Source organism: Poecilia reticulata, chromosome 2, assembly GCF_904066995.2.
Source record: "Poecilia reticulata chromosome 2, P_reticulata-male-v2, whole genome shotgun sequence".
NCBI classification, from domain to species: domain Eukaryota; kingdom Metazoa; phylum Chordata; class Actinopteri; order Cyprinodontiformes; family Poeciliidae; genus Poecilia; species Poecilia reticulata.
The window spans coordinates 1,708,544-1,723,415 of NC_088831.1; the positions used below are offsets into that span (position 1 = coordinate 1,708,544).

The window sequence follows — 14,872 nt, forward strand, 5'->3', positions numbered from 1 at the left end:
TTCAGTGCATAAAAAATACATTTTAATCTGGCCAAATTCTGCTCATCATACATTCAGAAAAATAAAAAACCTCCTACAAAAGTTCATGTCAATCCACTGACATGTTCCTAGAAACTTTTACTTCCAAGAAAGTCTCCATCTGAAAGCTTCTGCTGAGATCAGTCGTCGTCGTCTCTCTGCCGAAGGCTCCTGTTCTTCCCGTTTTGGGCCTTGTTCCTCCGGAATGAGGCGGGTCCGCCCTCCTCTCCCAGAGAAGTGATGACACGTTCCTTGAACTTGGGTTTGGGTTCCGACGGGAGTTCTGCCGGAGTGCCGGCCACGCTCTCCTCCGTCTGGGGCAGCTGTAAATCAACGTTAGCACTGGGAAGCAGACGGGAAAACACTAGCTGATTACCTGTGGTCCACTTCGTTTCATGTGTCGGGTTGGGAATACTTACAATGGATCCTGCTTCTGCTGGATCCGTTCCCAGGCACCGTACGGATTGGCTGCTCGGGGCCTTTTTACTGGAGTTTTTCCCGCTGTCGCCACCTCTGCTACCGTCTCTGGTTTGGGTCCTGACCTCTGCGCCTCTTCCTCTGGTTTTGTCTCTTTCTTTTCCTCTTCCAGAGCTTCTTCTGCCACTTTATCCTCACCTTCTTTTTCTGAGGGTTCAGTCTCTGATTTTCTTTTCTAAAAACAAGAAATAAATTCTCATGCCTCGCTCTTTAAAATTCGCCTGAGCGATGTTTTTATTTAATCTCACCCTGAAGTTGATTTTGGGGATTTTGGGCTTCAGATCTACTTCTCCCACCGGCTGCAGCTCCAGTGCTGACCCGTCAGACTCGGAGCGCTCCTCCCCTGCGGGCGCCGTCTCCAGCTGGGAACTCTGGTCCTCACCTGCGTTCTCCTCTTTCTCCAGCTGGGTCTCCGATTCCTCACTGGAAGGAAAGTCCGCCGGCTTCTCCCAGCTGGACTCTAGGAGGAGACAAACAAAACCGACATGGTTGACTTCTGGATCAAAGTTATAATAGTTAACTAAAACTAATGACATAATGAAAACTGTAATGGAAAAACTTCTTGTAAATAAAATAAAAATGGCAATTACTGGGGAAAATCTATATTTGGTACTACATTTTGTGTTTCTAAAACTAAAACATACTAAACTTATGTTTTAGTATGTTTTACTAAACATACTTAGTCCTGTACAGACAGGACTAAGTACATATTCCTGTCTGTACTTAGTCCACAACACAGTGACAGCCACAGTTGGGAGAAAACGCCAGAGTCAGTTAGTTGTTCAATAACAATTGAATATGTTTCTTGAAATTGACCCAATCGACGTATTCATAATCACAATACAATACTATGACCTTTTGGAATTCTGCATCTATAATGAACAAAAGTATGAAGAACAAAAACAAAACCTACTACTATAACTAACAAAAATTAAATATTGAACTTATAATGACTAATAGAAGCTAGCAAACACACTGTAAAAACAGACTGGGCTTAGGCAGGAACCCCTCACCCCCTGTGTTTGTGTTGTAGAAGTATGTGTAGCCATCCGGACTCACAGCCCCCATCCAGGGAGAACCCAAGGAACTCTGAAGGGAAACGGGATCAGAGCGTCAAGCTCAACAGGAAGCAGAATGTGAAGCTCCACAGGAAGCAGAACTTGAGGACAGAATTTACCTCAGACTGCTGGGACTGAGCAGAAGCTGAACTTCTTCCCTGGAAACCTTCAGGTTTTTCCCATTGAGACACTGCAGAAAAGGAGAAATAAGACAGAAATGGTTCTGGATTCCAGCAGGAGGTTCTGTTGCATCAGCCTGCCTCACCTCCTGTCACGGTGTTATAGTAGTAGGTGTGTCCCTCATCGCTCTGGCCTTCCATCCAAACCTGCATCTCTCTCGGTCCCTCTCTGGACTTCCTGCTCGCCTTCCATCCCTTCTTCTTCTGCTGCTGCTGCTGCTTTTTGGGCTGAACTCCCACCAGAGGTACAGGCTGATATTGAGGGGCTGCTCGAACTGGAGAACTTGATCCTACAAAATATACTCAATTTAAATCCAAATAAATAGCAAAAACACTTAATAAAATGTTGGTGAATTACCATCTGATCCCCGCTGCATCCTCTTCAAATCTTCCTCATACGCCTTCAGCGCTGCCTCCTCCATCGCTGCAAACTCCTTGGACATCCGCTCCTCTTTCTTCGCCTTTTCAACACTCTTTTTCTTAATCTACGCAGAGAAGGTCAGAGACAGATCAGCGGCTGCTGCTGATCGGCCAATAGCGGCCAATAGCAACGTTAGTCGTGATGCGGAAGCCTGGAGCTTATCTCTACTGCCAGTCCTTAGAATGATGCCAAATGAGGCACTTTCTCTCTGGTTGATCATCTGTAATGTTTATTCAAGTTCTAAACAGCAATATAGAAACAAAATATTTTCATCATTCATTATGCATTCATGGCAATATCCTAAATTTTCTTGCCGTCTCTTTCTAGTCAGCAAAATCTATTCCTGGCTCAATGCTTCAGTTTAAGTTAGTTCAAAAATACTTAATTCAAAATGAAAATTAAAAATTGTATAAGTTATTTTTCTTATTTAGCTTTGTTATACTTCTTAACTGTTTTCAGAAAATATACTGAGGAGTTAGTTATGTCCAGCGTAGTTTTATTTCTCTTATCTGTGATAATTGAAGGTGCTATGTGTGTCTTCTGGAGTTTCTGAGCTAAATCTAGAACTGATTCTGCTGCAGTTTTCTTCCTCTTTTCCTCTACCTCCACATGCTTTGCTCAAGTAGGGTCCAAACTGGATTCTGTATAACAATACAAACTTAGTATGTTTGTGAAGTGATACTAGATATTATATTAGTAAGAGAGGAAAAATATTTTCGGTGTAAACTTTTATAACATGAGTAAAGCAACAATTATTTTTATTTTACCCCAAATGCATTTGTGTTCATTGTGTGTTAATTGGTTATTTATCCCATAAATAAATATAAAATCAATATTACCTCTGAAATTTTAGCAGCCACATTTTCTTTGTGATTCTTCCCTCTTTCATGGAACTCGATGCTCTGCAGATCAAACATTAGAAGTAGTAGCATTACCTCCAGGGATAACAATGTATGTTTCTGTAATACTCACAGGCTTGTTGTCAGCAATCCAGCACTTGCAGTACTGGCAGAATTTCCTCGGTTGTGACTTCCAATAATCCGCCCTGGAAAATGCACAACATTTTTGAATTAAAGAAGAAAACATTTAGCTTTAGCCTTCGTTGCTAACGTAAAACACAATGCTAAATATTTAACCGGTCTGACGTCACAAATGCATACAGATAATAAACTCCGGAGAGTTTTTCATTACGTACATTTTAGTTATGCGTGGTCAAAGTAAAAAGAAATTGGTCAAACAAGCTGAATATGAGGACAACTGCCTTCCACATTTCAACAACCACAACACTGTCCTTTATTGATTACGTCATCATGCGTTGTCAAACTAAACAGCGTCCAAGTAAGAAAATAATGTATAAAGTTTAAATAGTAATTTTAGACTGAATAAACACAAAAGGTACTTACGAAAAGGAAATAAGTGTTTCTAATAGAATAAGTATGTTTTCAACATTTGACCCGTTTGTTTGACATCGGGTAACATTACCAATGAAGTGCTTCCCCCTGGTGGAGCATACGAAAACAACTACTCGTTTACCCTGGTAGTGTAATTAAAACTTGTGAAACACGCCGACAGAAATTACATATGGTGTTAGTAGACATGTCTCTAAATGGTAGGCGCTGGTGACCATGAGTCCCATATGGTCTAGCGGTTAGGATTCCTGGTTTTCACCCAGGCGGCCCGGGTTCGACTCCCGGTATGGGAAGGTAACTTTTTCACAGACCGCTGCCTTTTTCAGCAACATTCTTAAGGACTCACTTTCGTACATAGGTGTATACAGTATTGTAGTTTGAGGCTTTACTGTCATATCTTTGCTTTCGAAGTCACTTTAAGTAAAATATGACTTTTACTCTCCCCAACATACTGTGTGTACCTTTGGTTTTATTCTTGCATATCTCTCCGTCCATGTCCTCTCCATACTCCTGGCTGTAATTACTTGATTTTGACCGGGAGTGGCGCATTTCTTCAGATGGCAATAATAGCAGGAGAAGATGGAGGAGCTTATTTTTTTCACAGGTTATCTGTCTCATAATATACTTTCATGACATGGAGACATATTTATATGTAAAAACATTTTTCTTTACAAAGCTATATATACCAAAATATGAATTGGCATATAATGTTACCATTCCATGTTCAGAATAATATTGGAAGCACACTTATGTGTTAGCTAATTTAATTTAACTTATGGAAAACCCTGGCCATGCTCCTCTTGAGACTGTGTTGGGAATCTATAGTGTCTTCAGTCACAGGCTTTTTCAGATTCGCTGTAATACAGAAGACTACAGAAGATTTTCCTGCCAACAGCCATCGCTATCTACAATAACTCGTTGAAAAATCTTACCTAATAAGAGTTACAAGATTTAATTTCCCTTTGATAACAATGAAGTATTCTACATAGCTTAAATTGCACTTTGTGAACTGAAATAACTGAATAATAAAATTATATTATCACATACAATGAAAACATTTTCTCTATTTTAATGATACTGCTAAAAGCCTCACAAAATATAAAAGAAAGCGAAATAAAATTTATTTCTGTAAAAAGGTTTGCGTGCATTTTTTCCTTTTGTAAACGACCCCATAGTTACGTCTTTTTTGAGAGCGACTGAAACTGTCACGTCATAAGATCGCGGCAGACCGCGCGCTGGCACGCCCCATCTTCAGACTTCAACAACTGTTCCGCACCGGTGCTGGTAATCGGGTTTTCAGCTCCCGGGACGGCCCAAGAACAGCTCCATGGTGGCGTCCTCTCACCGGATAAACCTGGGCCCGCTGGTTGGTGCCATCGACCAGGGAACGAGCTCCACTCGATTTCTGGTAAGACGGACAGATTGAGCTCGCCAGGGAAAGCCATTGGGGTTGCTTTTAATGTGTCACAGCTGGCCGTGCCCTTGACCGATCTAATATATTTAGCTTTCACGCTGGCTAAAGGATATGTGTTAAAAAGAAAATGAACGTTGGTGAACTTATTGGGGCCTGCCATAGCATTACATAGGGAAGAGCAGCGGACAACCCTGGCCATCCTCCTCAACTGCTGAAATTTCGGCAGTTGAAATTTCCAACTGCTGAAATTTCGGCAGTTGAAATTTCCAACTGCCGAAACGCAACTCTTTTAGAGTTGCGTTTCGGCAGCTCTTACGGGGTCTTTTTGACCCCCTAAGCAATTTTGAAATCGCCGTGATGCCTACAAAAATCGCTCTATTGGTATGAAAGTCGGTCATGAAATTGCACCGAATGCCTGCTCCCGTAAAATGTTTTCGAAATTTCTCTAGGGCTTACGGTTTTCTATTAAGGTGCTTCAGAGTGAAATCATGTGACAGTGTAAACTCAGGCTCTCAGCCATTCATTTCCATACTTTACTGAAAAATTTCAGAGCTCGGCGCTCACCATCTTTCTCTCATCTCTGTTATTATTGTGAGTGAGCTACAGAAATGAATCGCGGTACTATCGGAGACGAGAAATGGCTCTCATACGCTTCAAAGGGGTTTCGGATTGCTTTTATGGATCCTGCACGGGAAGCAGTTGTTCGGACTGCTTTTTTCAGAAAATGTGACTGCTTCAGATAGAATTCCGTCTCTCCCTCATATGATAGTTGGCAGACAGTTGACATTTAAGCGTTGATCGCTGGTGTTCCCACATGAGAGCTGCTCCAACTCCAACACCTAGACTCTTCAAAGGGTGCGTTCACACTGCAGCCTGAAGTGATCTAATTCTGATTTTTTTGGCAATTCCGAATTTTTTTTCCAGGGCCGTTCACACTGCCAGTAAATGCGACCTCTATGCGTTCTGCAGTGTGAACGGGCAAATGATCTGAAAGTGTCCCGCATGCGCAGTAGAGGGCGCAATAGCGTCAGCGTTCTCAGTGTTCTGCCAACTGCCATAAAAAGAAGAAGTGCTCAGTGTTTACAGAAGTAAACATGGAGGCTAACGGTGGACTTAGCTTACATGAAGTTGTTGTCCGGCCGGAGCAGCATATTAACAACTTAATCCTCATTATAGTCCGTCATGGTTGTTTTTCTTCCCGCTTGCGCGTGTCAGGATACAGAATAGTGAGATTTGCTGAGAATCAGTGACGTTCAGTTCGGATGAATGCGGCCTGGACGTTAGGTCGCATTTGAATCGGATACGTATCGGATATGGGTCACATTCGAAAAGAATCCGACCTGTGCTGCTCACACTGCCATGAAAAGATCGAATATAGGTCGCATTACGTCAAAATAAATCGGAATTGGGTCACTTCAGGCTGCAGTGTGAACGCACCCAAAGATAGACTAAATTTTCTCAACTAATAGCAGAATATTTTAATCTATGTTTGGAATTTGTGAAACCTTTATGTGATTTGTGAGACTTCAATAAAGATCAGATTTCCATTCACACTTGTTCCATGCAGTCTTTTTCAAATTCAATTCTAATTCAAAACCACTTTATTAATCCCAATGGGAAATTAAATGTTGGTGTAACTCATTAATTCTTCAAAGAGTTATTGTAGATGGTGATGGCCAGGGGTGAAAGTAGGCGGGTATGGTCGGGTACCGCGTACCCCTAAAAGATTTAGCGGGGGTTCGCAGTACCTGCAAGAGAGAGGAGCGGCTGTCAGCTGTAAAGAATCAGTGGGTTCACTGTGCAGCCGTGAGTTTACCCACTAATCAGCCGTGACTGATTAGTTTTTCAAGAACAATCTAAAACACGACTTAATCAGTTAATAAATAGCTTTTTTCCCATTTCATATTGTTTCTGAACTATTTGTGCTTTGCTAGAGCAGCGGTGCAATATGTCGATAGCGGAAGGTTTTGAGTCGATCTCGACATTAGGTGACAAACTGAACACAGCCAGGACGCTGAGACCAGCACGTCCTCCTCTGACTGGCTTAAAACGTTCGTAACTTTATTATAGAACAAAAACATCAACAAAACGTGTTCAAATTAATGACCCAACAAAACTAATAATCTCAGTGATTATTGTTTCAACAAGGTGTTGCGCAATTCTGTGCGTTTCGGTTCCATTACCAAAATAGCTAGCAGAGCAGGAGTTTAAAATGAACTCACCACCGCTGTGTTCAGGGAGCACCTATTGGTAATCGCAAAATAAATATCTAGGCTGAAAACCTAATATCGTAACAGACTGAATGTTATGTTTTTAACGTAATCTCTGGTCGGCATGTGGAGCGCAGGAGGTTGCCATGGCAACAAGTGTGCTTAAATCACAGAGAGAGACGGAGAGTAAAAAGGTGCAAGTGGCTTAGAGTTGATCACCTGTTCGGGTTATTTTACCTTTGTCTTGGTGCATCGCAGCCGCTGTAGCTTCTGAACGTTCAATAAATGACAAACTTGGACTAATTATCTCGTTCTTTGTGACTATACGTCATTCACAACAAACATCAAACATGGTAAATATGTTTCATTAAGTATTTAACAAACAAATGGTTTCTACCGTAATAATTATGTGAAATTAAATTAATTTTCTAATATAAAAAAATAGTTTGGTGCTGTCGGGCTCAGAATCTGAGAGGCTTTTCCTTTATCAAACAATTATTATTATTTTGCCTCTTATTTAGTGGAAATATTGATGCTGATGAGATTTTCTCCAAAATAATAACCCTTTTCAACCTTTATAGCTCCACTGTTGAAAATGAGGCTCTAACATTCACAAATGACAATGAAATAAAATCCAGTCCAACATCTGGTTTGAGGTGATTCCTCTGGAACCTGTTGGAGGAAAAATATCCCAACTTCAGAAGATGTGCTTTAACTTATCAGAGCGCCGTGGTTCCTCCTATCAGTATGAGAGTCAGGGTGAGGAGGCATCATGTTAGGAAGAGAAGTGGAAGCTGCAGGATCTTCAGAACAAACATGCCTACTACTACTAGGCCTACTGATTATCCGTCTGTCTGGACACAGGATCAATATAATCAGTTTAAAAGCTAAAATGAATGGATATATGCCAGACATGAAAAACTGAGATGCATTCCATGCCATGATGTTCAGAATTTAGGTCTCATGGCATCTCAATGTGTCAACATTGCAGCCAGTGGGCTGAAGGAAATGCAGCTCCATTTTGTAGCAATTCAAGAGCTACCCAGCTTTTATCGCTTCGCAAAAAAATTAATCGGCACAGAACCTCCAAAGCACACAAAGATGCAATATATATATATATTTTTTTGTGTGTGTGTGTGTGTCATAGTACCCCCAAGAATTTAAAACTACTTTCACCCCTGGTGATGGCTGAAGGAAGGAAAAATCTTCTGCAGTGGTCTGTTAAGTGAAGTTTCACAAATCAGAAAAAGGTTTCACAAATCCCAAACATGGTTTTAAATATTCTGCTATTAATTGAAAATAATCTGATCCAGAAGTGTCTGGCCTAACGTCCAGGCCGAAGTGTTTGAAGTGTCTAGGTGTTGTAGATTTGGAATTAGAGCAGATCTTGTGTGATCGAGACTGGGGAAAAAAAGGGGCAAAAGTTGCCATTTTTTGAAGTTTCACAAATCAGAAAAATGTTTCACAACATTTTTTGCTCAACTTTCTAGTCTATTAATGTAGGAGGGAATGCATTTTAATTTATGAGCCTGAAAATATTTGCATCCGTATCACTTGTATCACTTAATGCTTATTTTTTTTAAATAATTTTCTCCAACTTAAGCGATTGAAAGTATAAAAATGGCATTCAGAAAATGTAAATATATCTACATATATTTTTAGTCACAGAAAAATAAAATATGTATCAGCTCTAAATACACAGAATAAACTTCTAATGTCAGAATAGAATTAACCTTAGAAACAGTCATGTAGCTACGTGACAGTTAAGAAACAGTCACGTAGTAACCGTTGCTATGTAAATAAAAACTATCAGGATATGGCTTTTCTAGAATAAACACATTTGGAAAACAATCTCAAAATAAACTAACAAAACATATAACACCAAACAGAACACAGATTGAACTTACAGCCATTGTTTCCGGAGGTGTAAGAAAAGATTGACAACACAGGAGGTGAAGTTCATACATTAACAGGCAGGCTTTTTCTCTGCGAACAGGTATTCCAAACTGCAACTGCCTCTGCTACCCACAATGCACTGCTACCTCAAAATTCTCCTTCAAAATAAAATACAGAGAAATTAATACTATAGAACTTTTTAAAACTAATTATTACATTTCCAACTTCCAGCCTGGGGCAGAACATAGACTAATGTTCTGTTTTAAGTTTGGACATTAGTAAGAATTCAAACTGAAAAAAACAAAAGATAAGTGTCATGCTAGTAAAGTGATTTAAGTGAAGCATTTACTTTGGTTGGTTCTCGTGTAAAAGTATAAGCAGTGGGGAAGAAAGTACTCAAAAAAGTACTTAAGTAAAAGTACAAATACACAGACAAAAAATGTACTCAAGTAAAACTACCACATTAACATTTGTACTTAAGTAAAAGTAAAAAGTACTGGCTTTTAAAAATACTTAAGTATTAAAAGTAAAAGTACTTGCTGAATGCATTACCTAATCCCTAATACAATATCATTAAGTGAACCGATCATATTTAATTTTAATACATTAGAAATGTGGCATTTTAATGAACAATGCCACAGATAAAGTATGTTTTTATTATGTTTACTCTCTGTAACATGCTTTAGACTTAGATATGTGATTCTATGCATCATAATTTCAGGAATGGAAACATCTGGTCTCCTGTCCTAACATAACATGAACTTCACTTTTTTTTTTGCCACTAGTGGCATTTATTTTTAAAGAAATCCAACAGAAAGGTGGGTGGGGGAGGACATCCAACCGAGGAGCCATGTAGCAGAGTTGTAGTCAAGACCACCTATCCAAGACCAAGTCAAGACCAGCACCCCGTGCTACGTGACACAAAAAAATTAAGTTTACCTATCAAAATTGCTTCTCAAATTGATCTGAAAGATCCACATTCCCATGAAACACCTAGATATTAAATACTTAGAGCTGAAATAAATTTAATCAGTAAAGATCCGTCCAGAAGAATCGGATCGTTCCTGAATGTCATATCAATGCAGACTTTGGTCACAGCGTTGTCCCATATTTGCGACACCTCAGTCAACACCTCCACACAATAATTCAGCGCATGAGTGACAACTTTTTTCATTGCAGATTCAACATGTGTTTCTGTACAGCTATCTTTGCTAGCATCACGTCCACAGATCTTACCTTTCTTTAAGCTTTCCTTCCAAGTGACGCTAAAAGTTGGACGAAGTTCCCACCGTCTGTGAAAGCGAAGCGCTGCTGATTTTACATGTCGCCATATCTTATGATTTATGCAGCGCTATTATATTACTGACGATTAGACAGACATCTTCTCCCGCTCAGAGGAAACCACTGCGCATGTCTGGAGCTCCGCGTGCCAGTAAAGGGGGAGGCGATGGGTGACAACAGACACGTAAGTCACGTTATTGAATGGCTTTACGGCGCCACCTTAAATCCCTGAACTTCACATTTTAACGGACAAAAAGCGCAACGCGACTTGGATGTAACGAGTAACGCGACAGTTTTGTAGAAATGTAGTGAAGTAGAAAGTACAGATACTTACTGTAAAATGTAGTGGAGTAAAAGTAGAAAGTACCCATTATTAAATCTGCTTAAGTAAAGTACACATACACAAATTGTACTTAAGTACAGTAACGAATCACAGATTCGTTACTGTACTTAAGTACAGTAAGATTCGTTACTTCACTTATACTTCACCACTGAGTATAAGTGAAGTATAAAGAAGAGCTTTCAGTTGAGTTGATTTAATTTGTTTTTCAGGTGTGGTTGTCATTTGGAGCCAAGATTTTTTTTTCTTTTTATGTTGTCTTATTAAAATGACTCATCATTTCCACCTGGTTTTTAAAACACACCTTAGAGTTTTTACCTCTAAGGTTTGATATTGTTGGCTTGTACCGAGGTTTTCCTTTGGATTTAATTTCGCAACTGTGACGTTTCAGCGATAAATGAGTCGCACCATGTTACACATGCAGATTTATTTTTGTTCATTGACAGACACTGGCTGTGTGGTTTCTGTTTTTTGCAAATGCCAATCATTTAAGTGCTATTTAATATTTTCCTTTTGGGAATAAAATAATCTCTCATAGCAGTACACATAAAAGCAAGCTATAAATTGCATCAGGTTTTTTCTCTCCATTTTTCAGGTGTTCAACTCAAAAACAGCAGAGCTGCTCAGCCATCATCAAGTGGAAATCAAACAGCTCTTTCCTAAGGAAGGGTAAGGCCGGTCATCTGCTGTCTGATGTTACCTCGTCCAACTAATGTGTCCCTGTAATCTTCCTTCATGTCCAGATGGGTGGAGGAAGATCCCAAAGAAATCTTGCAGTCGGTGTACGAGTGCATAGAGCGCGCATGTGAAAAACTCACACAGCTCAACATTGACGTGTCAAACATTAAAGGTACAACAATTATACTACGATCGAGTATTAGGACCAGGCTAAGAAAAAAGAAAGAATTATGAGAATAAAGTTGTACAACAATAATCTTATTCTCTGAATAAGTCCTAATAATAACAGAGTAAAGCTGAAATAATTCTATAATAAGGTTACAATATTACCAGTCAGAATAAAGTTGTAATATTAGAAAAATGATATAGTAATTTTATGAGAACTCCTCCACAAAAGATAATAAAAACTGAAATGAGCAATGTTGATGTGCTCTGGTGTCGGTTTTACAAATATAACTTGATGCTGACGTGTTAAAAGATTATCATAAGCAGGTCTTTGAGTCTGTTTCAAAGAAAGAACCACACAGACTTGTTAAGTTGGTTATGTCCAATCTTGATAACTAATGAAACTTTTTTTTTTCATTGAAATCATTTTTTTTGTGAATTCTTGTGACATTCTTCTGGTTCTTCTTTCTTCTGGTAATATTTCATATTTATTCTCCTAATATAACTTTATTCTCATAATTAAAATAATTTCTTTTAGTCGATCTGACCCATACTTCTGCTGACTCAGCGGTTATTGAGCCTTGCAATGAAAGACAATGTACTTTCTTTCTACCTTATAAACATCAGCATTTTGTGAAAAATGTAAATGAGAACATAAAACAGTTAATTGGAAATCATTCATTAATCCGGGTCACAAAGCTAAAAACAAATCCTTAAAGTTTATAAAATGTATTAATATCTTCAGTGCTCAGATTTCCAAATCAGTTGTGTTTGACTTTTTCTCATATGTTAAGCTGCATTCTGTGTGATTGTCAGCCATCATTGTGTTTAATTTGATGCAGCTGTTGGAGTGACCAACCAGAGGGAGACCACTGTAGTGTGGGACAAGCTGACAGGGGAGCCCCTCTACAACGCCATTGGTACCGATCTCTATGGCAGCCATTTGTTTAATATGCTGTTGTACTGCGTTTGGAAGACGGCAAAAGTGATGTTTGGGAGACATAGTAGTGGCATAATCACCTCATTGAGGGTTGCGGGTTCTATTACAGGAATTCATATAAAGCATTTTCTTGCTCAGTTGATAGATTATTAGATTATTGGTGTGTTTCCGTGGAAAGATTTCAAGAGAAATTCTCAAACATACAACTAGAGGTCACTAGTAGCATACAAAATTTATGCTAACGATTTGTAGCTAAATGTAACTCCAAGTGTACCTAAGAGCAGCGAATTGATCTGATTTGTTGTGTTCCTGTTTAGTATGGCTGGATCTGCGAACTCAGTCAACGATTGAGCATCTTATAGATAAAACTCCAAGCAGGGATAAGAACCATTTACGAGTAAGACTGAGACCTGACTTCTCTCCCAGTGATTCATTGTTTTTATTTATTTATTTTGGTGTACATCCAATGGGGATTTTGTGTCACTGCAGCATAAAACGGGCCTCCCGCTCAGCACCTACTTCAGTGCGGTAAAGCTTCGCTGGCTGTTGGACAATGTGGAGGAGGTCCAACAGGCCGTGGCGTCTCACCGCGCCATGTTCGGCACCATCGACTCCTGGCTTATTTGGGTCCTCATAGATTTCCTGCATCACCTCTTTTGTAGAGACCAGTGGAAATTGTAAATGAACGGATGAAACAATGTTTAAAGTTTTCAAATGTCTTCCTAACAGTGTTTGACAGGGGGAAAATCAGACGGAATCCACTGCACAGATGTGACCAACGCCAGCAGAACCATGCTGTTTAATATTCACACAATGGCCTGGGATCCAGACCTTTGCAAGTATGGCTCCTAGACTTGATTTTATTTTTATTTTATCATGTTGAAATAAGATTTATTTTGTGTACGTTTATGGTTTTTGTTTTAATTCATGAACAAAACTGCTGATGCGACTCTACCAACTGGGTTTATACTTTCTGAAGTTCAGCCTATTGGACAGTCATGCACCATTTTTGGAGATGTAATTCTGTGACAAACTTATGATAGTATTCAATTAACATACAAGATTACAAAATATTAAATTATAAAGGTTTTAGGAATTTATTCTTTACAAATTTTAATAGAAATCTTGAGAAAGACTGAGCTCAGTTACATGTAGTTGTTTTGATGTGAGATTAATCTAAGATGCATCACTAAAATAAATACCTTAGAGCCATCAGCTGCTAGTGTAAGAAAAAACCTGAGTGGATTCATGAAGACGAGCAAAATACAGCAAAAATATCTAAAGAGTCCAAAAAATGTACAAGAAAAGATGTGATTGTTACAAAGATCCATGAAAGTGGGATAAAAACATTTACTGAGGGTCCATTCAGGCCACTTTCATCCAACTCCAGTCCGGTTGTCTACAAAGTCCTTTTCGTTTGGAGAGATGTGAATGCTCTAATTATTTGCTCTGATCCAAACAAATAATTAAACTCTTGTCTGCTCGGTTGAGGAGCGGTTCGAATCAGGCAAGCGGACCAGAGACCGCTCTGAAAGTAGGAAGCGGACTATACCGCAGGGCATTCTGGGTAAATACAACCAAAACCAAAAATGTGACAGAAATGCTCCAACCACTAAAATCTGGTGCCCAAACACCCAAATGGGCAGACTAGATGGCTTCTGAAGTGACCAGACCTCAGTTCTGAAATCTACTTTAAAAAGCTTCTGGAAAAGACTACACAAGGAGGCAGTATAACTGTAAAAACTATTATTTTTACTCTAATCCTAATCCTACAGAGATTAAAATGGAGGACTTCCAGAGCACAGAATGTTCTCCTAATTATATCTTCCATTGGTTTACTTTTTTAGATATTTTGGTGTTCCTATGCACATCTTGCCTAAAGTGAGGAGCTCATCAGAAATATACGGCCTGCTGGTAAGACGCAAACTCTTTGTTCATGCAGTTCAATACTAAAAAGGATCCTACTAATTTTATTGATTCTGAAGTGAAAAGGTTTTATCTTTTTGTCTTATGTAAGAAATGTTTTTCAGGATGTTTTTAAGTGCATGAAGGTTGACTGTTAAAAATTCTTTTAGGCATTTTTTGTGCAATTATCTCTCTTTTCTCACTGTTAGAAAATAAGTTCTTGCTGGGTAAGTGATAACTCATCCTCACTCTTTTACTCACCATGTAACCTATTTGGCTTTTCCATCACTGGCAAATAAATCCACCATTCCAAAACTCCAAACGTGGAGGAAAGGTCCGCACCTTAACAGAAGCTATAAAGATTTTGTGTTTCCAAGCAATATTTAATTTTTCAAAGATCAAAATCAGTTTTGTCAGTTTAATTTTAATGTTATTTAATGAACTTTTTAAAAAATATTTTATATTTAGATTTGATTGTGCA

General features: G+C 39.0%; 2 protein-coding genes and 1 non-coding gene across 10 annotated transcripts in view; 2 read left to right on the forward strand and 1 right to left on the reverse strand.

Annotated features, from left to right (window-relative positions):
- On the reverse strand, positions 1–9,182 carry wbp4 (WW domain binding protein 4). Of its 2 annotated transcripts, none has more exons than XM_008430962.3 (10): positions 9,094–9,182; positions 3,126–3,198; positions 2,993–3,055; positions 2,091–2,217; positions 1,819–2,022; positions 1,673–1,743; positions 1,509–1,584; positions 744–955; positions 438–670; positions 1–360 (listed from the first exon to the last, which is right to left on the reverse strand). In XM_008430962.3, the coding sequence occupies exons 1-10, from the start codon at positions 9,147–9,149 to the stop codon at positions 159–161; spliced, it is 1,317 nt and encodes a 438-aa protein (XP_008429184.2). In that variant the 5' UTR covers positions 9,150–9,182; the 3' UTR covers positions 1–158. The 2 variants fall into 2 exon arrangements, with proteins under 2 accessions (XP_008429184.2, XP_008429190.2); XM_008430968.2 differs by lacking the exon at positions 9,094–9,182 and adding an exon at positions 3,349–3,482.
- trnae-uuc (transfer RNA glutamic acid (anticodon UUC)) lies at positions 3,784–3,855 on the forward strand. The gene has a single exon. It is a non-coding gene; the product is annotated as a tRNA-Glu (tRNA).
- Positions 4,765–14,872, forward strand: part of LOC103477700 (glycerol kinase) — a 23,919-nt gene continuing 13,811 nt past the window's right edge. For 2 of the 7 annotated variants that reach the window (XR_001776136.2, XM_081614583.1), the window contains exons 1-9: positions 4,766–4,970; positions 11,299–11,372; positions 11,447–11,553; positions 12,389–12,466; positions 12,804–12,883; positions 12,976–13,113; positions 13,216–13,325; positions 14,334–14,400; positions 14,601–14,618. Coding sequence is in view for 5 of the 7 variants with exons in the window: in XM_081614583.1 (XP_081470709.1) it covers positions 4,890–4,970; positions 11,299–11,372; positions 11,447–11,553; positions 12,389–12,466; positions 12,804–12,883; positions 12,976–13,113; positions 13,216–13,325; positions 14,334–14,400; positions 14,601–14,618 (753 nt within the window). In the remaining 2 variants the exon portion in view is untranslated. Of the gene's footprint in view, positions 4,971–11,298; positions 11,373–11,446; positions 11,554–12,388; positions 12,467–12,803; positions 12,884–12,975; positions 13,114–13,215; positions 13,326–14,333; positions 14,401–14,600; positions 14,619–14,872 lie in introns of all 7 variants that reach the window. The other 5 variants (XR_001776137.2, XM_081614585.1, XM_008430997.3 and 2 more) reach the window with 4 other exon arrangements.

Coding starts and splice junctions, on each gene's coding strand:
- wbp4 (XM_008430962.3), bottom strand. CDS start 9,149: ATGAACTTCACCTCCTGTGTTGTCAATCTTTTCTTACACCTCCGGAAA. Junction 2,218..2,992: donor TGGCTGCTAAAATTTCAGAG/GTAATATTGATT, acceptor TTCTCTGCGTAG/ATTAAGAAAAAGAGTGTTGA. Junction 956..1,508: donor CTACAACACAAACACAGGGG/GTGAGGGGTTCC, acceptor GTCTCCTCCTAG/AGTCCAGCTGGGAGAAGCCG.